General features: G+C 41.5%; 1 protein-coding gene across 3 annotated transcripts in view; it reads left to right on the forward strand.

The window, feature by feature from the left end:
• LOC109991341 (pyruvate carboxylase, mitochondrial) overlaps nucleotides 1-20,160 on the forward strand; it is a 272,579-nt gene that overhangs the window by 38,850 nt on the left and 213,569 nt on the right. For all 3 annotated transcript variants that reach the window (XM_020643641.3, XM_020643643.3, XM_020643642.3), the window contains exon 10: nucleotides 16,038-16,156. In XM_020643641.3, coding sequence (XP_020499297.1) covers nucleotides 16,038-16,156 — 119 coding nt within the window. The remainder of the gene's footprint in view (nucleotides 1-16,037; nucleotides 16,157-20,160) is intronic.

The raw sequence follows: 20,160 nt of genomic DNA on the forward strand, positions 1-20,160 counted from the left end.
CATTTGTCATTTATGGGTTTTAAAAGAATCACAGAGACACACAGGGATGCAAATATCAACACCTTTTCATGAGAAAACAGGGGCGGGATAAACTGGTTCACCTATAGGCAGACACCAGCTGTACGCATATAGGAGACATTGCACTGACATATCTTTGGAGTAACGCATCACATATCAAACACTCACATGATAATGGATCCACACTAGGGCACTGATGCACGTCACCCACGCATAATTTCAGAAAAGCACAAAACCATCTTTCTTGTGTTATTCTGACACTCTCGTTTTCATCCCCCTGTGTCGCCTCCTTTCTCTCTCGCCTTCTCTCTCTCTCTTTCTCTCTCTCTAGTTGCTCACTCCCTCCGGCTGTGTCAAATGCTGCAGTGTGGGTGTCGTCGCATAGACTACAGCCAAATCTTAGTCGGACACAAATACGCACACACACACACGCCGAGCAGTGTGTGGACACATGCACACAACTGCAGTCTTATGAAGTAGAAAACCCATTTCTGGTCTGTTTTGGAAGCGGTGAGATCGAGGGAGGGAAAGTGAGGTTGGGGGGGGACAGGGGGGCATCTGTGTGAGGGATCCATTGAAGGAGCACAGGTGGAAGAAATCTGACATTTGGTCAAAGTTACAGACTGATGCTTTTATCTCCACTTACACCACTATTAAATGCCTGTTTATGAGTGGAAATGTATCTCTCGTTTTTGGGTGTGTGTGTTTTCCTTTTGTGTGTATTGGCACTGACGTTCCTGCCGTCGTCCGACCGGGTGATCTGTTGTTCTTTTTGATCATTAGGCAGCTGGATCCCCTCCTCACACTCATCATTTCATAGAAAACAAGCTCATTATGCTTCCATTAACTGCTGACAGAGCAATGGCTGAATGAGGGCAGAATAAGAGACAGAGGGGGGCCGAGTGGGAGAGGGGAAAAAAAAAAAGTACAAGAGAAGCGCTCGGCATGACTGGGCAAAAAAAATGAGGAATAATACCCTATATTTAGAAAGATTAGGGAAAAGGAATGAGCAGAAAATGGGAGACAGTGAATGAGTTGAAAAGAAGGATATAAAGGGAGGAGCAGAGAAAGTGAAGCTTTAATATGTAGAAGGCTGTAAGTAAGATGTGAAGAGAGGGCTTTAAGAAAAAGGGTGCAGTCAGAGGGAGGGATAATGGGAATGTTTTAGAAATAAGACAGTCTTGACATTTCACCGACGGTGTTTGCGATCATTTGAATGCACCACACACTCAACTTTTTTTCTTTTTGTTTTTTAACTGGTTGAAAGATTTTCTGTAAGTCTCAAGGCCTCGTCATTTTTTTCTTCACAAACAGCATTTGACAAAACACGAGAGGGAACGATAAGAGCTTTTCTAATTACAAAATGCGGAGAGGAATCATAAACCTGATTTTTGCGCAGCCTCGGCGTAGCATCACGTGGAACGCTATTACTTTAAAAGTTACAACATTCAGAAATAATAAACAAGAGTCTTAACCTCCTTAGGTAGGTAATCCTGGTTGAAGCTGTTGGTCATCCGTAAATCCAAGACGTTATTAAAGTGAGAGGACAGAGGAAAGGAGGGAGTTTACTGAAGACATTCACGTTCAATGAAACCACTGAACTTTAGATAAGATATATTTTTTGCCTTTTTATAAGATTGGACAGCTGAAGAGAGACAGGAAAATGTTGGGAGGAGAGAGTCGAGGTGACATGCAGCAAATGGCTGAGGTTTGATCATTACCTGTGGCCGCTGTGACGACAACTAAAGCTGTTGTACGTGGGCGATTGACATAACCGCTAGGCCCATCCAGTGTCCCTAAATAAGGCATATTTAATCGATTCTTTAGGGTGCTAGATGCAAGGTACGGTTACCCTGCATGGATTTAGGTCATGGACAGAACAGTTCTCAACAACAGGAACATAATTCAGGGATTGTCTGAGAATGTTACTTATTTACTTATCCTCCACAACCAATGGGATAAGTTGGAAGCATTGAAGGCTCACTGCTTCAGACAGGTTAAGAGGCATGATACATTCACTTATTAACCCTTGAAGAACCCACCTCCCACTGCTAAACGACTCCAGGTCAGAGCAGAATCAACTTTAATTTTAGCCGTCCATCCATTATATCATCCCAATGTAATATTGTAGAACATTCTGCAATACCTGCAATGGTTTGCTGTTATTTATAGTTTTTTTGTTTCTGTAGTTTGGACGAATTGTGTGTTACTTAATATGCAAGGTTAAACTCGTGGTTTTATTAATGGGCGTTGTACACGTGGTCGACGAGCCCGGTGGTTTCAGTTTGAGATGCTCGTTCTCTTGTGCGTCTTGTAGTCGCACATTTTTAAATTCCTTCTAGAGACGGAGAAGGAACTCTGAGTGAAAGAGACGGTAAACACAGGGGAAAGGTAAAGGTTGCGGGGGCAAGGAGGTAAAGTAAAAGAAGAAAAGAATAAATCAATACGTTGGCAAGAGATGTGAAAACCAACCAACCACACACGCAAACAAACACACAAATATTTTCCACTTTAAAGAAGTTTATTTTTTGGTGTCATAAAATGTGACGTTCGGGTTGCCTTGCTGACACTGAATCAACCCACAGAAACTGTATCTGTGCTGTGCATGGGATGAGTCTTGTTCTGTGTTTGTCCCCTCTGTACACCTGCAGTTATGACTGCACTTTGCTCTTTGATGCCTCTGTTATTCAATTCAAATAGAACATCACATTTCATGAACTCACCATGATGTGTAGCCACGTGTTCATTTCAAGCTCATGTGAGGTGTCTTCTGTGGCCGTATGGATTTGAAATCAGTGAATATGGCCTCCTCTTGCTCTCTCTCCATCTCTGCAATTTGCCTCTGTGATATTTATGGATGCATTACTTCATTGTGAGGCCGCTGAGCTGTACATGTTTGCTCAGTAATGTGAGAGAAATCAAAAGCTAGATTCATTTTTTGTTAAATTTATCGATGTGTCACGGCTGGAAAATCCCATTGAAACAGTTGTTAGCTGCGTTTTTCTCTTCTATACAGTAAATGGCTAGTTAAAAGGGCAGATGTAATGCACATAGAATACACAGCGCTGTTATCCCCACCTGGATATTTAAAGTTGAATTTTATGGCCAAATACATTTTTAATCTCACACTGTAGGCCAATCGTTGTTTTTATGGTCATCTGATAACAAACGTCAACTGTCTGAATGATATACTAAAGAAGCTGCAACAACACAAATTTAGCCTTAGGGATAGCATATTTATACCTAAATAATTATGAAATCATAAGTATTGTTTTTGCCAGAAGCTCCAGGACGTTGTGATTCAGAGAATTCATGCAAAATCACTTTTTTGCAACCTGCAATTTTGGCCAATCTCCACAACTTTTGTCAGTTTGGACCATCGCCTTATTATCTAATGATAGTCAGTAAACTCAGTTCTTTGGTACCTGGTCCCCTTAGGTCTGCAATGTGGAATAATCATCAGAGAGGGGACAGGACAGCTACTCTGTTCTAACCAGGCTCTCTTTCACGAGTTTCATAATCCGGCCTCAAACGTCTTCATGGAGACTCAATCAATTCAGAATAATGAATCTTACTCCTCGAGATTTGTTATCCATGTAAACAAACTGTTAGCCCTTCACTCAGCCACTTCCAAGTACCTTGTGTTGGGTCTACAAACCAATCAGAGGCCGTTTCCCAACTTCCCACCAACCAGAGGCTCTGTTGGAAATATGAGTCAGTGCTGTTTCCAGACAGTGTTGTGAGATAGTAGTCACCTTGTCTCCTTTTTAATGGTTTAACAAATAGCATTGCAATGGGGGACAGGAAGCAAGAAAAATGTTTTCCATGGCATTTGACTCTAATTTTTTACACATTTTTGAAGCATCTTGGCGCAGGAGTTGACCAGAAGTGAAGTCAGAAGACAGTTTGCCAATAGATGGCTTTTATTGGAGCGGTTACTCACAGTTGATGCATAATGTGTTACAACAACAAAACCCCAAAATTATTTTTTTTAAAAGCTGCCGTAAAATCAGGCCGCTATTAGAGACCAAGCCTGTGAAATCCTGGAGGGACTGAAGAACTTTCCAATCACCTTCATGTCTGATTGGTTTATAAACGGGACAAGAACCTCCTTTTTGTTAATGATAATCATCTTTATATTGTTTCTCCCTCAGTTGTCTTTGCTTTCACCCACGCCATCTTCATGGATGACATTAAGAATATCCATTAAAACACTTTACATGTCAGCAGTCACACCTTGGAGTCTTGCCATTTTATACGTGTGCAGTGTTGCCCTTTTAAAAACGTAGGCAGTGACATAAAATAATTAAATAACGGTTGACATGCAGAGGTGGATGCATTTAATTAACAAAGGCTTAAATATGTTTTAAATTTAATCTCGGATGCATCCCTCCACACATTGTTCTAAATATCACATTAGAAATTTGGCTTTGTCTGTAGGAGGCTTATCTCTCAATAAAATTAAGCAATTACACGGCAAACACTTGTGAAAAATGCTTAATATTCATTGTTTGGAAAAAAAAACAAACAAAAAAAAGTCCTCGGTGTCATCTTTGTGTGCAGTTTAACGGCTTAAATAGCGAACGCCACATACAATATGTACACAGCTTTAAACCTTTATACTCAACAGTTTGTGTGGCATGTCCTTTCATCGCTCTTACATCACAGCTTCAATCATTACTCATATCCAAACCTGTTACTGACAACCCATTACTGACACCCTGTCAGGATCACTTGCTGTAAATCCACAGGTGCTCTGTTTTGCATGGAGCTGCACTTCGTTCATTGGTTACTCAGTCTCCATGCAGTTTTTCCTTGGTCTTGTATTTATTTCCAGCCATCTGCTCCATGAAAACAATCCACCTCCCTGCACTTCTTCCACTCATTTTTGTCCTTCTACCCCATCTATGCATGCCTCTTCTGCCATCTGTGTTTTCCAGCCCTTTTCCCTCTTGATACCCTCTCTATTATTATTATTAGATATTTCAATAATTCTGGAGATGAATAGAGCCGTTTTCTAAAGGCTTGTCAAACGTAAAGGGAGAGAAAGAAGAGAGTGAAAGTGGAACAAAGGAAGGCCTACCACTCAGAGAGATGGTGTCGGGGAAAGAGGAAACTTTTGAAACTTGTAGCCATGTAGAGGAGGAGGAGGAGGGGAAAAGATGAAGGGAGAAAAGGCAAAGAGCAGTGAGCACATGGGGGGGGGGGGAAATGAATTGCTCTCACTTCAGAGAGAAGTGGCATATTTGTGGAATATAAGTTTCTACCTTTTTAATAGTCTCATAGGGAATGCCATTTTTGCACAACTGAAGAAGCAGCCAGGTTCACAGAAGGTGGTTTAAATAACATGTATGAATTGCGACAGTCTTGTAATTAAAGGAACCAGATGATGACCTCCTGCAGCCCGGCAGCCATCAAGGTTGTGTCCTTGAATAGCATGTAGACTAACACCAGTGTTGGTTCCATTATGTTTACCGCTCAGCTGAGATCAGATGTCAGGCTCGTTCATTAACTTTCTGGAGCTGAACTACGGTACAATTCTGAGAGGAGAATTATCCTGAGGAGTTGTAGGAGGATCTGTAATTAGGTTTGTAACCTATAGCTTACATAGTTGTTTTAGCCACAGTACCAACTTCCTTTACTTTTACTCCGAGCAATTTGTGGTTAGATTCTTCAACGCATTGTAATAGTTTTTTTTTAATCTCACAGTTGTCTAAAAAGCAGATGCTCAGGCCCCCTCAGGTAAACCCTTTGGTTTATATATTTAACTGATATTTCCATCAACCATAGCTGTACTGTATGTTAAGTATCAAATATTAGCATGCTAAAATAAGATGAACATCGTAGATGATTGAGAAGATGAAGCTGCGGTCTTACAGGTTTAAACATTCTCACTTCCTCTCTTTATAAACTTAGTCATAGTTGTTTTTAAATGCAGGCTTTTTTTTGTGTCAGTCACATCATTACTTGTTCTCTAATTATTGTCACACTGTCTTTTTTTTACCTTGTTAGTGTAAGAGCTGTACTTAAGACTTAGTGACAGCTGAACCAGCAGGGAGTATAGAATTTAAACATCACACTGCGCCCCCAGTAGCAAACGCATATGTTCTAATCTCAAAGTTAGAACCAGTTTAGTTTGCACGCTGTAAGACTCATGACCAAGCTCAGCAAGCATTAACACATGGTGTAATTTGGGAATCTATTTGGTGGGATTCTTATCCGGCTCAAATGTTCCTTTCACACTAAGGACGTAATAAGTAATATTTCCAATTACAGGACCCAATCGAGTGAAACCTCTCCCATGAGAATAGTAATAAGTATCCATTTATTGTTGGTTTAGCCCTCATTTGTGAAAGCCTTTTGTATCCCTCAAACTTCTCCTGAAGTCTGCTCGTTTTCCTATTACATATGTGAATACTGAATGTGTTGTCCTCTTCAATTTCCAGCAAATCTTAGCCTGAAAATGAAGCCGCGAGAGTGGGGGGGGGGGGGGGGAGAAAAAATGATATGGAGGCTGTGCTGAATCTTAATTACAGAGTCAGGGGAAGCAGTGAGAGTATGTACAGGCATGATTGAGGGCGAACTGATGGACTTAAGTCCTGCAGAAGTGCTGAAATGAAGGGATGAATTCATGAATTGGTATATGGTTGGAGGGATTCTGGTCAAGCTCTTTTCCATTACAGCCGGGATGAATGTGAACGTGTGGGTGCACATGGGGACTGTGTGTGTGTGTGTGTGTGTGTGTGTGTGGGCGGGCGTACACTTGCTTGTGTTCATTGTGATAGCTGAGTTTTTTTTGTGTGCCTAAAGGTATGTATGTGATGTGTGCATGTCTATATATGTGTGTGCCCGTGTACTTTGGGGTTGTGTACATTGTGTGCTCGGGTGGGTGAACACCGCGGCTTTGGCAGCTCCAGGCAGCAAAGGGATTAGAGAGGTGGCACCACTGAAATGGAGCTGATCTATTTGCGAGTGAGAGTGAGAGAGTGTGTGTGTGTTTGTGTTATTCTGCAGTAGTATCAGCAATGAATCAGATGAGAGTTGTTTGTTGCAAGTCTGACAGGGAATTGGATCAGATTACAGAAAATATTGGCACCAGATTACCTCCAATCCCCACTACAGAGGGAAGAAATGAAAGAAGAGAGCAGCAGTTAGCTGAAAGGAGCTTTAGTGATGTTTCGGTGAGTGTCGAGATGGTACCATAGGTTCTGCTTATGTAATAACTGCAGGCTTTATGGGTCCGTGAGCCTCTAAAGGTGCATCTTTTATACAGCTTTTTAATTTTCAGATTGTCATTTCGCTCTATTTTTATCATCCAAGAATCCCTCTGTAAGAACAGCCTTAATTTCTTGGCAGTGCTGCTGTTTTCACATTGAAGGCCACATATGCTGTAAACCCTGTCGCTGTCATAAAAATTGTAGCGCTCCTTCCCTTCTTATTGTGGCCGTACATTTTATTCCTCTTGGCTTTACTGAAAATTAAGAACTCGTTTGACTCATTTCACCCCTTGGCAACTGCCACAAGCTTTGCTTTTGCATGTTGTTTTTTTTTGGTCCTGTAAACTAACCCAGAGAGTGTTTCCTGTCTTTGTGTAGTCATATACATGCATGAGGTTATTCGAGTAAAAATGGTTACTGCAGTCATTTAAAGTCACATGAAGGCTGTTCATAAGGACTTAAAGCTCATCAAAACTAATGAGCTTTAGTCACTTTAGTCACATTGCCTGGAGTTACCATCTTTCTAAATGTCTTGAAAACACAGAAAAGACACACAATAAGCAAATATGAGACTAAGAAAATACACAAGTCAATATATATGGTTTCACAGACTGCAGTAAAAAAAAAAAAAAACAGCGTAAGGAGAAAATGTCTTTTTGAGGGCATGAACTGAGTGAAATCTCACTGGTGAGGAATATACGACACACAACAAAACCCTTTTTTTATTTCTTTATCTCCTTACGTGGAGGTACAGACGGAGCGGCAGTAGCTCGGTCAAAGACTTGTGTTGGGAACGGGGGGGGGGTCGCTGGTTCAAGTTTCATGATGGAAACTGGGACTGGCAGATGGAGGTGCCAGTTCAGTTTTTAAGCACTGCTAAGATGCCCTTGAGCACGGCACACCCCCCCCCCCCCCCCCTCGCTGACATCTCTCCATTAATGCAGGTCTGTAGGTTTTGCCGGGCCTATTTATGTGTAGCTTGTCCCGTAACAATAAAGTGAAAAACAGGACCATAGACACCCTCGAGACTAATTAAACATCAAATTAAAAATATATACACCAGTGTCCTCACATGTATTGTAACACCTGAGAATGTGAGTAAGGGTTCAAAACAATTCATTTAGTTTCCATTATAATTTAAATCCGCCGGCTCTGAATGTCACCCTGCAGTCCACGGCTGAGCGGTAGTTCACAACACATGCACAAAGACACACTAATGTGACCAGCTTCAGCCATTTAACAGGTCAGTACCATCGATTGTACCATTGATCCGTTTTGTTCCCCCCTGCTTGGTGATGCACACCGCACATAAAGCTGACGAGCATGTGTACCGCATTCCTCTGACTGCCCCTGGACATTTCGTGACCCAGCATGCACTGCTCTCTGGCTTTTCTGGTTTGCGGGGGCATTCAGGGACATGGCAGGGAAAGGGGCTAATCGAAAAGGCAGAGTGCGCGGTGAGCAGTGACTCATCAATATGGTGAACTCTCACAGGACTTGCATAATGTGACAGCAATTGGCAGAAAAAATGTTGACAGGAAATATTTTTTTTCCCTTCCTTTAGACTTGTGGCTTAAAGCCGCCCTGATCGTCACTCTCTGTGTGTGTGTGTGTGTGTGTGTGTGTGTGTGTGTGTGTGTGTGTGTGCATGGTTGTATTTGGGAAGAATTTAGCTATTTTTAAAGCAGTGCAGGGCTTAATTTGATTGAAAAATCTGAAAATATTGACAGCTTCTCTCCTCCTTCTTTCCTTGCCTAATCCAAGCGAGGTTTCTATTTGATTACTTGTTTCTGTTCTTAAAGTTCAAGACAAAAATGATTGTTATGCTCGACGCCGATCCTCATCTGCTAAGATTACTTGCCTGCCCGTCCTTGATCGAATTCATCTGCAGTGAGGACCTCAAATAAAGACGAGGCTCAAGACAGAATAGATTTCTGCAGTCTAAGATTTAAATAGACTGCGTCAGAGCTTACATGAGCCAATATTTTCCTGGCACGAACCTTTCTTATAATTAGTAATATTTCGTACACTGAGGCTCAGCTTTGAGCTAGAAACTGCACTCATGGATTGTTTTTGTCATTCAAATGAGCATGCAATGACAGAGGAACAAGTGTGGTTTAATGCAGTGTCATGTATGGCATGCTTTCACCTGATCTTTTTAGGTTTAACTTTTTAGGTTTAACTATAACACATGATTCAAACATGCTGCGCTGCACAAGCCAAACAGGATCACAGTGGTAATGTCCCGTTACTTTCAAAAGCCAGTGCTACCTTACATCCTGGGCATCGCTGTGCTTGGGCGATAGATTAGAGAATGTGCAGCGGCAGCAGGAAAAGGGAGTCGGCACACGCAGACTACTCCTGCAAACAAAAGGACGGCAAGAGCGCACTCCTCCAAACTGCCATCTTGAATCTTTTTCAGGGTAACAGAAGACACTTTGAAAGCAGCCATCAGCAATGAACTTCGGACTCAAACACTAGGAAACTCAAATGCATTGTGTCCCTTTTTTTTCTTTCAGCCAAACTTATAGAGTGCTGAAATGATATTTTCCCCAAGGACTTGCTTACATCACGTTAATGGAATTTTGACTATTCAAGGAGATTAGGGCATTCGCAATTTAAAGAAGATCGAATGTAAGGTTCGAGAAGTAACAAAGGAAGATGTTAAATTGCCGTGGCCAGAGTTGCAGAGAGGGTTCAAGGAAAGGCCTTCAGTGTTTCCCCTACCATTATATTAGGGGGTAGAGATAGGATAGTGGATAGAGTCGGAAATCAGAAGTCATTTAGGATACCTTAGCTGATTCCTTCAACTGTTTGTGTCGGCGTGTGTGTGTTTATACCCCCCTACACCCCCTCAAAGCTGTAAACCTAGGGGAAACTGGCCTTAACCAACATGCACAGACCTGTAACGCCTTTAGCTGCTCTCCATCCTGAAACACACAATAAATATGTACATAAAAAAAAAGACCACAAATGAATGCTATGCCTCATATCAGGGACAGGCGGTTGTACGTTCCTCCTCAGAGGCGCTCAGACTGTGCAGGCCCTTTTGGGTAAACTAAAGCAGCTGAGTCATCCAGAGACTCTGCTCGCTTTGTGATAATTATTCTCCTGGAAATAATTACTTCACAAGTGCGTGGCCATGAAGTATGCGATGGTCAGCTGCAGCGCTCATGGCCCTTAATCTATTCCAAGAACAAACAACCTAAGGTCTTCTTACTGCCACCACCTCCCTTTTTTTCCTGAGAAGCTGTGAGGACACATCGATTCGAGGCAGGCACAAGTCTGACCTTGCCGTGAGCAAACAGCAGAGAGACTTCAGGAGGGTTTTAAGGATCAAGCTGTATCCTCTGTTTCTTTGTTTCCTGCTGCAGCCTCGCCTTATATAGATAGGAGACGTGAGTGAGGTCTGTTGTTCTCCCGTGTGCAGTCGCTAGAAACGACATTAAATTGTGTGTCCCGAGATGCTTGTACTTTATGTGGACCGCCGCTGTACTAACCTGTTTCTGCCACGCTTGAAGTTCCCCTTTTAACATCAACACATTTTGCTATCCTCTTCAGACATCTGGAGAGTGTTTTAGCCTTCAGGACTACAGGCAGGGCTGGCGCACACACACCTTTTGTTGGCCGAAGGAGAAAAAAAGAAAACATTGTTTGCAATCTGGGTCTCTTCTCTGCTCCTCCATTGTGTCGACATACTGAACATTTTCCACCAGCGTGGACTCTTGGAGGAATTTTTCTGGCACAGGAAGGCACTGTGGTGCAAAAATGTCAGGGCTTCTTGTTGAATTTGAAATTTTGACATCCTAATAACTACGCTGAGCAAATGATTTCGGTTTAAAGTTCTTGAAGCGAGAAAAGACTCAGGAGGGTGACAGTCCCTCCTTCACTAAAGTTCTCCACTATTCATGGTTACGCCATCCAGTCCACTCATTTATTTTCTGTCTCCTCCCTCTTTACAGCCGCTGCACACTTTCATTCCATCCATCAGGTTTTCTTTCAAACCCCCTCCTCCTCCTCCTCCTCCTCCCACCAACCATATACTTACCCATTGTCCTGCAATTACTCAGGACTTCTTCTTAATGCATTTTGTTTCACTCTCTCGCTCTTCCTATGCCGTGCAGAACCCTCTATCAGTCTCTGTCACTTCCTATTCAAAGCTATACACCAGTGTACATTCATCAGTGCTTGGATCGTTTAAGCACCCTCTCTCTCTGTCTCTCTCTCTCTCTCTCGCGCTCACACACACACACACACACACACAGGTCAGACTTGGGCCGCTGCATCTATGTGAATGTGCGTTATGCTTTTAAAAATGAAAAGCTTGGGAGAGTGTTAGTATGCATGCATGCATGCAACATCGAGAGTGACCTCTCCCTGTGCTAGTACAGGCCATTGACTTTGCTGTCAGACCTTATAAAGCAGTGACCACTCAATCTGTTACACTGGCTGCTACTTCACTCACTGACTCACAGTGTGTGTGTGTGTGTGTAAACGAGAGAGTGAGAGCAATGCTAAGTGAAAAGTAGCGCTATATATGTGTGAATGTTTTTGCGCTTAAAGTCTATAAAGATGCGTTTGCGTTGATGTCCTTGTGTGTGTGTGAAGGCTGGAGTGTGTCTTCTTCTGTGGTACAGTCTATTAATGAGGCCTTGGGTACAAGCTCCAAGTATTTTTCATCACCGGCTGAAAAAGAGAGAGAGAGCACACACACACACACCCATGCACACGAGCACAGTGAAACATTTGGCTGCACAGGAAGAAGGTTAAGAGAACGCTAACTCAGGCTGATAATTAGCATTTTGTGTCTGAGTGTGCGAGCGTGCACAGAGGAGTTGTCTAGCCGTTTGCATATACAATCCGTGTGTAGTGTATATATGGGGATTGTGTTTTCCAATTCCTGACTAATTTCTCTTGGGGTCACGGGGTTCTTTATTCATCATCCCAACAGCTGGCTAATAGGAGTCCTGCACACACACACACACAGGCTGAACTAAACTAAGGAGCTCTTGAGTTTGTTTTGTGTTGATTGTTTTTATGTTTTTAACCTTTTGTCTGTCTTTGTGTGCTTGAATGTGATTTGGCTATTATAGTTTGCTGTTTTGAGTGTTGTACGTGTGTTTCACTGTGCATGAGTGATCCACCGCGAGGATTCACAGATTGCTTTAAGTGGGACTCATCTTTCTCTGCAGGGGGGAACTCATCGCTCTGTGTGTGTGTGAATACTTTTTACACAGATGTTTAACAGTGGAAATTAATCACTGTGTTGTGTGGGTGTGTGCACTCTGCTCCTTATCTGTGTCTAATTTCCTCCTGAGGTCTTCTTTAAAACAGACTTAATTACACTAGTTACTGTATGTCCTCACCGGGAGGCCGAGGAGCTCTGAGCTGGTGAAGTTTTACTCCGGTGGGGAAAAAAAATGTGTTTAGATACGTCGGAATCATCTCCCACAATCCATCAGATCAACTTCTTTTGGGTTTCTTTCAGGCTTGTGTCTCACGTTTTAGTGTTCTGTTTTTAATGCTGTCTTTGATGTTAAGATTTATATATAAAGCACATTTTAGAGTTGCTATATAAATAAGGATTTACTTCCTTCCCTCATTTCTTCTGCATGATGGATTCTTCATGGTACTTACTTCCTCAGGATAATTTTTATTTTTTTTTTATTTTTTATAATTTGTTTGTGCTTGTTGAATCATCAGCTGCAGTTTTCTATCCTCAGGCCATCTTTTTTTTTTTTTTTTTTCCTACAATCCACCCGTCTCGTTCGTCTGCCCATTTGATTGTCTTGACATTTATACTTGCCAAATGTAAGAAATCAAAGTGATCCTAAAGGCGCTAAGCCCGTTGCACAATTAGTGACGTAAAATGCATTTTTCTCTTTGAAGACAGGAAGAAGGGAATTGGTGTGGATCAGTCACGTCCTCCCAGACTTGTTTCCACAAAATGCTAAACACAACAAAAAGGCAGAAAAGAAGGAAGAGACGACGAATCAACTTTTTGTTTAGTGTAGTTTCATTTTCAGATGTGAATGTTTTTTTTCTTGGGAGTGGTGAAAAATCCTCAGCATGATTAATTTGGATTGATATTGAGATCCTGATTGTTAAACATGATCACTCGCTGATTATATAACATCTCGTTACGGGCTTTAATCAAACTTAAGGACTCCTAACGTCTTAACATTCTGAAAAACAAACAATAAGTCAAAACTAAACTAGTCAATATATAAAAATAAAAGTTTAAAATACGAATAAAATAAACAGTTTTTAGGAACTAAAAACTCTTGAGGCAAAATAGACCCCAAATGACAAAATAATCAAAGTGCAACCTTGTGGCACAGTTATCGTCTTGATTATCTTCTATTGTTTTTATGATTGTAGGAAGCCAAGAATTGTAATTAAAATTGATACTGGATTAACGGCCCAGCCCTAGAAGGCGGTGCTGTTGTCTTTTCTTTTCTTGGGTTGTTCACATCTGTGCCTTCATGGATAATCAGATCTGCTGTGTTGCAGCTTGTTTTTTTGCTGTTGTTAATGTTTTTTTGTTTTTTTTTTACATTTGATTGCAAACAATAATTGAATTGTGATGTTTGGGTGTTATTTTCTTCCAGCATTTCCTTCTCTCAGAATGGGGTTTCTACCATAACAGCTTTGATTATAGACATAATCAGTGATGTGTCTGAATCGCATCTGAGGAACTTTAAAAAAAAATAAAAAAAAATTAAATTAGTGAAAGTGGTGGCATCACCAATCAGATTGCTTTGCTAAAATCATCCGTGTAATTTTTGTAAACCTGTCTGGCCTCCAAATTATAATGGTTATAATGATAAACTTGTTTATATAACATTCTTATAGCAATTGCACTCTGCCTGCAGCTCCCACTGGGAAAAATTAAACCGGAGCCTCAACAACCTAGAGTGGAGTACTGAAGGGTTCAGGTGTTGCTCTGCTAACACGCTAATTGTCCTCAAAATGATCATAGTACACAGAGTAGAGGTATAATCTACTTCTATAAGAAAAACCCAGAGCGATATGTAGATGATACAGTTATATAAAAACATTTCTAATCAGCGTAAATGGTTGTGTGTTAAAATGTTCTCTACTTACTCTGAACACATTGCATCTGCATGCTGTATCAAATTATAGTTTGAGGCAAATCCACCATTCCTTCACTACATAGTGGGGGGAAAATGTATCAAAAATTAATGAAAAATCAACCACTGAAACAACCATAATTAAAAGTTAAAACAGCCATTTAAAGCTAAATGGAAAAGCCCAGTCATCAGTACATGATGAACATGTATAATTTAAACTGAGAGCGATGAACAGAGTGAAGAAGAAACCATGTCTGGAGAGATGACCAGAGATTGGATTATACTTCTTCATTGTCTTGTAAATGGACAATAAGCAATTAAACTAGCCTTTGGAGTTTGTCGTGGAGTGTGAAGAGCGGTACAATGGCTCTTTAAATGGTACATTTGCAAACCACAGGGCTGATTAAATGTGGAACATTTCCTTTCAAAGAACAGATGAACATCTTTAGGCAGACATGAATGAAATCCTGTATCAAAGATGTTTTTTTTTTGTTCCCTTTTTAGAAGCTTTGAACTGAAGCACACATGGCTCATTACTGTTGTTGAATCAGGAAATTCAGTCCAAAGATGAGAGGAGATTGGGAAGATAATAGGTTTGATTTCAAGAGCTTTTCCCCCCCTCTCAGTCAGCATTACCTACTACTGTTGACTGCATTGCACCTGAACAAACTGAAATTCTCAACCAATAAACCAAATCTATGGTCTCTTCCTGTCTCTAACCAGGTTAACTTAACTAAACCACAGACAAGTTCTTCATTTCATTCATTGACATTAAAGTATTAACTCTTAATACTGACAATGAACTGTTTGCAAAACGAGGAATTCACCTTCTCTGACTATTTTCACATGTATTATCTATCAAACACTGTCATTATGTTTCCACATTGTTCCTTTTGTTAACTGAAAAACTGCTGCATTCAAATCTTTCCTGGAGGGATCACAGCTTTCTTTTTTTTTGTTGTAGATTTTTGAAATATTTTGAATCGAAGTTCTGTAAACACAGTGTGTTTTGTTTAACAAATCATAAAGCCCTCAAATGCCTCTTCATGATTTCTGACTAGACAAAGTGACTCTTCTCGGGTATTGGTTGACACAATAAGATGCAGATGAATAATTCCGGTAAGCCGAGCTTTGATGTAACACAGTTTGCCAGCCTGCTCAAAATAACCTCCTGATAATTAATAAAACATATATCCTACAACCTCATTTGTATTCAAATGAGTTGTGTGTCAATCTTACTTATGAGGCAGCTGGTCTGTTGTCCATTACTCTCCTCATTGTACCATGTTTGCTCTGTGTCACAATATGGTTTAGAGGACACATCCAAGCCTCTCTATCAACAATACTGGGACACTTCCAGTATAGGTACCTGTCGTGAGAGATCAGGACTGCAGTGTTGTAGCTTAAAGGTAGTCTTTTATGGTGATGAGCATTAATAAATCCCTTTTGATTAATGATGTTGTTATTATTTTACTTCAGGGATATTATGTAAGATGCCTCCTCTGTCTAAATAAAACATTAAGCCTCTTCTTCCCTCATGTTATGCAGTCACATTATTAGAGCGAGAACAGGTGTTTTTTTGTTCTGTCAGTTTCATGCCTCATTAACACGAGTGAGTGCTCTTTTCTTTTTCAGTGTTTACACAACTAAGATGATTATGTACTTCAGAGATGTAAAAGTGCCTTTTCTCCATCTTTTCTTTCTGCAGGTGGGCTACGAGAACGCTGGCACCGTGGAGTTCCTTGTGGACAAACACGGCCGACATTATTTCATCGAAGTCAACTCTCGACTCCAAGTTGAACACACAGTCACTGAAGAAATCACCGAGTAAGTAGAGGATGATTACACGTTACCACGGGCATAGGCAGGTGGGCAGCTGGATGGCTGTCGCGGTTGTCGTTTTCTCTGTGTGTGTGTGTGTGTGTTTTTTTGTTTGGTATCAGCTGGCCACAAACCGGTGTGCAGCGCTGAGGTAAGATGGTCTGCAGAGCTGTCGAAGTAGAAGGAGGGAAAGTCGGAGGAGTTGAGAAGAGTGACGGCAGCTTTAAAGTGTGCTAGACGGAGGGAGGGAAAAAATGGATTTAAAGACAGAAATGTGAGGGAGAAGACGAGGGTGACCGAAAGCTGACAAGTACAACGAGACGGGTGTAGGAGAAAAGAGGAGCGAGGAACAGGTGGAGTCAGTGAAGAGAGAAGCTGAAAGATGAGTTCAGAGAGAGGCTGAGGGACAACAAAGGAGAGAGAGAGAGAGAGAGGATAATAAAATAAATGAATAGCATTCCGCTTCACTGATGACCTGTGAGATTTCCTCTGATGCAACCCCACAGATGGGTCTCCTCATAATACACACGAGAGACAAACCCAAACAACCCACCAGTACATGTTTAAAGGCCCTGCGGTCACACCCAGACGCATAACTCTCTGTTAGACACTGATGTGTGTACACAGGAAAGTCCAATTACACTAATTCATATCGAATTTCCTGCATAATAAGCTCAATTAATGAATCAAGCTGACTGATGAACAAAGCAGTGATTGCAGGAAGTGGTAGGCAGGTGGGGGATTTGCACGGGAACCAAATGGTACCACCTGTTCCTATGGTAACCTAACATGATTGACAAGGCTGAATTCTCTTGGATGTTGTGATCAGTCGCCGCTCTTGTTTGGCTTCTTTGATCTCATCCGTCTTCTGTTTTTTTTTTCTTCTGTCGCACACAGAAGCTCTTTGTTCAGCTTCCTTTTATTTACATTGCACAACGCTGAGCTGAAGCAGCTCTGGATCACCGGATAAAAACTCATCAGTCAACATTGAGAGCAAAGCAGTGATTTACTGCGACAGCCACCAGTCACTACACAAAGTCAGTTTTGATTTCAAATCATTAATTTAAGTAACTTCAGTTTGATTTTGGTAGAAGTAAGATGGCTTTAATAAACGGCCAACAGGGTACGGCGGGCACAGCCAACCGCACCTAAGGAAGCTGCAGACGAAACACAAAAGCCAAATGTTACAACCCAATACTTGTCTTTGAACAGTGTTTTTGCATTGAAGGGCTGTGATGTCAAATCTAAATAGATAATACCAAAGTTTAAATACAACATGTTTGATCTGAACTCTGAGGTGGCCTAAATGAGCCGTGGGATAAACTCAGTTGAGGAACTGGTTATTAACTCAATAATTGGTGGATTAAATCTCTTGACACTCTAACTGCGCTCACACAGGTCAATTAATTTGGTTGATGAGACGTCTTCAAAGAACTGTGTGTTCATGTAGAGCCTATCTCCCAATCCTGGGAGCTCGGCTTCCCTAATTACGTTCCACATATTTCACATTAATGATTCAATTAAGGTTTATAAAGCTCCTGGAAAAATATCCAGCCTGGCTCCAGCTAACATTTCTCAGAAAAACGGTTTTCTTTTTAAACAAATAAAAAAAAAAGTAAAAAGAGAAATAAAGGTATCGCACAAAAACACAAAATCATTCAGGCCTTTGCCAATGCATTGTATTTTTTCTGCTTATACATTTGCACATTTTTAAAATGTTTACTTAGAACACATTACATGGTTCACCACCATGTTTACTTCTGCACGTTAGCCCTGATCTTTGCGAATAAGAAGTATTATCACATCATTTTCGTTGCGCCTAAGCAAATAAGTCATTCTATATCTCCATGTTACGCTTCATACTTTGTTTATGGGGTTGTACACATTTCCCTCTGCCTGCCCTACCTCCTATTTTCTCTGTCTCTCTCTGCAAACACATTTCACTTATAGCGAAGCTTTCTATCTCCTGACACACACACATGCATGAACACAATCACAGGTACACCCTAACCCTGCAGTGCTATGACACTGTAAGTTAACAAAAAGTTATCTGGTGTATTACCCATCCCCTCCACTCCAGTCCTAAACCAGTATGCCACACTCTCTTTGTCCTGCAGAGTGAGGCTCATATCACACAGAGATTTTTGACATTTTGGGGAATTGGGGTCATCTGAATTGGCAGGAGCGCAGTAATTACTTGAATCCAGGCGGAGTCCTGCAGAAAAACAGGCACAAGTGGAAAGTTTCAGCTGTCACGAGCAACACTTCTCATTTGCACAGCTTTCATTTCAGGCTGAGGTTTAGCTGCAAGCCGCCACAGCTGGAGGTATGAGATGGCTGGAGAGAGAACAGCTCTTTCCAACAGAAACTCGATGTGCATCCAGCGCATTATTTGGGGAAATGTAATCTTACTTTTGAGTGTGAATAACAAGTTTTTATAATTGAGTGCGTTGTCCATTGTTTTTTCTGCTTTCTATTTCACTCGGCCGCACTTCCCGTCTCCCTGAGGTGTGCAAGCACATTCATTCTACTTTTTGTCACCAGCTGCGTTACTAATACACTTGTCAGACAGGTATTTTTCATGCTGAGTTGTGAAACTCTCCTTTAAACTTAGCATTTATTACCCCACCCGCCCTACCATCACACGGTATTTCATCACTTTAACTCTGCCGCTTAATTCTACAGTCATCAATCATGCCGCCTTTTCTTTATTCAACTTAACTTTCTCCCATTTGGAAGCTTTCTGCAGTTCAGTCCGGGGTTATTTGTCTTCTATCGTCATTCTTTTTCTGCGTCTGTCATTTTCTTTCTCCTCCTCGTGTAGAACATACAAAGTTCTTCTTTGCTCCAGTGTCCACAATGTCAGAGAAGCCCAACATTAACATACGACTAAGTCACCAAGTCTGAAATGGTAGCTTTGACATGAACCACACCAAGCGATCACCCATGAAATCCAATCCTGACAATATTAGACCCTCTGTGTAACTTCTCCAACTGATTTAGTTGGAAGGCGAATGAAGTCCATTTGGCAACATAAGCTTCAACACCTGACTTTGACCCGATGTACATGGTTTTTAAATTGTTTGTGAATCTAAATCTATAAGGTGCCCAGGCTCACACACTGTGAGCTGATGTCGGCTAGGCATACATTTCATCTATTTTATTTTATTTGTTTGTTTGTTTATTCAACACGGGCATACAGTAACATTGGTGCTGTAACATTTCACCATGCACAAGTTCCAGATGCACTGCTCTTAGTGTTTATAGCAAAATGCTAATTTGCAACACCTGTCCACGGGAGGCTTTCAGACAGCCGATAAACAGCTGCTTGGTCACATAAATGGGAGGATTGATTATTCTGCACAGAGTTATTACTTATTTTTAGATGGCAATAACTGGACTGAGTGCATACAAACTTGGTTATGACACCCCCACAGATAAGAGATCCACACACCACCTGCTATGGAGCACCTGCAAATGGGTTCTTAGCCTTGTTTGAACCTCAATTAGCGGCTCACTAGATCAGATTCCCTGACTTTGATATTTTTGAGCGTGTGTCTGCTTGGTATGCAGTTTGATCTGAGTGTTACTAATGGGATGCCATCTGTAGTGAGGGTCAAGGTAACTCACACGCAGGTATCACATTTGAAGTAGCCTCTCTCCTTTTCCCGCTCCTTAATCCATCCGCTGTTCAGTCCCCACCCATCCATCTGATCCTTCATTCCTCCCTCAGGCTCTCCCCTTCATCTGCCTGTTCAGCTGATTTCCATTCCTCCATCCCTTCTTTTTCTCTCTCTCTCTCTCTCTTTTTCGCACCATTGCCTTCTGTTCTGTCTCTCTCTTCGCCTCCATCGTCCTTTCTGCCCTGCCAGTTTCTCCCTCGGTGTCTAACTCTCACTCTGTCACTCCGTCACTCTTGTCGCTCTTCTCCCGCTGTGCGGCCCTCCCTCTCTTCCATCTCATCTTTGCCAGTCTCTCCCCTCATTCGCATTCATCCTATCTTCTCCCCT

This window comes from Labrus bergylta, chromosome 22 (assembly GCF_963930695.1).
Source record: "Labrus bergylta chromosome 22, fLabBer1.1, whole genome shotgun sequence".
Classification (NCBI taxonomy): domain Eukaryota; kingdom Metazoa; phylum Chordata; class Actinopteri; order Labriformes; family Labridae; genus Labrus; species Labrus bergylta.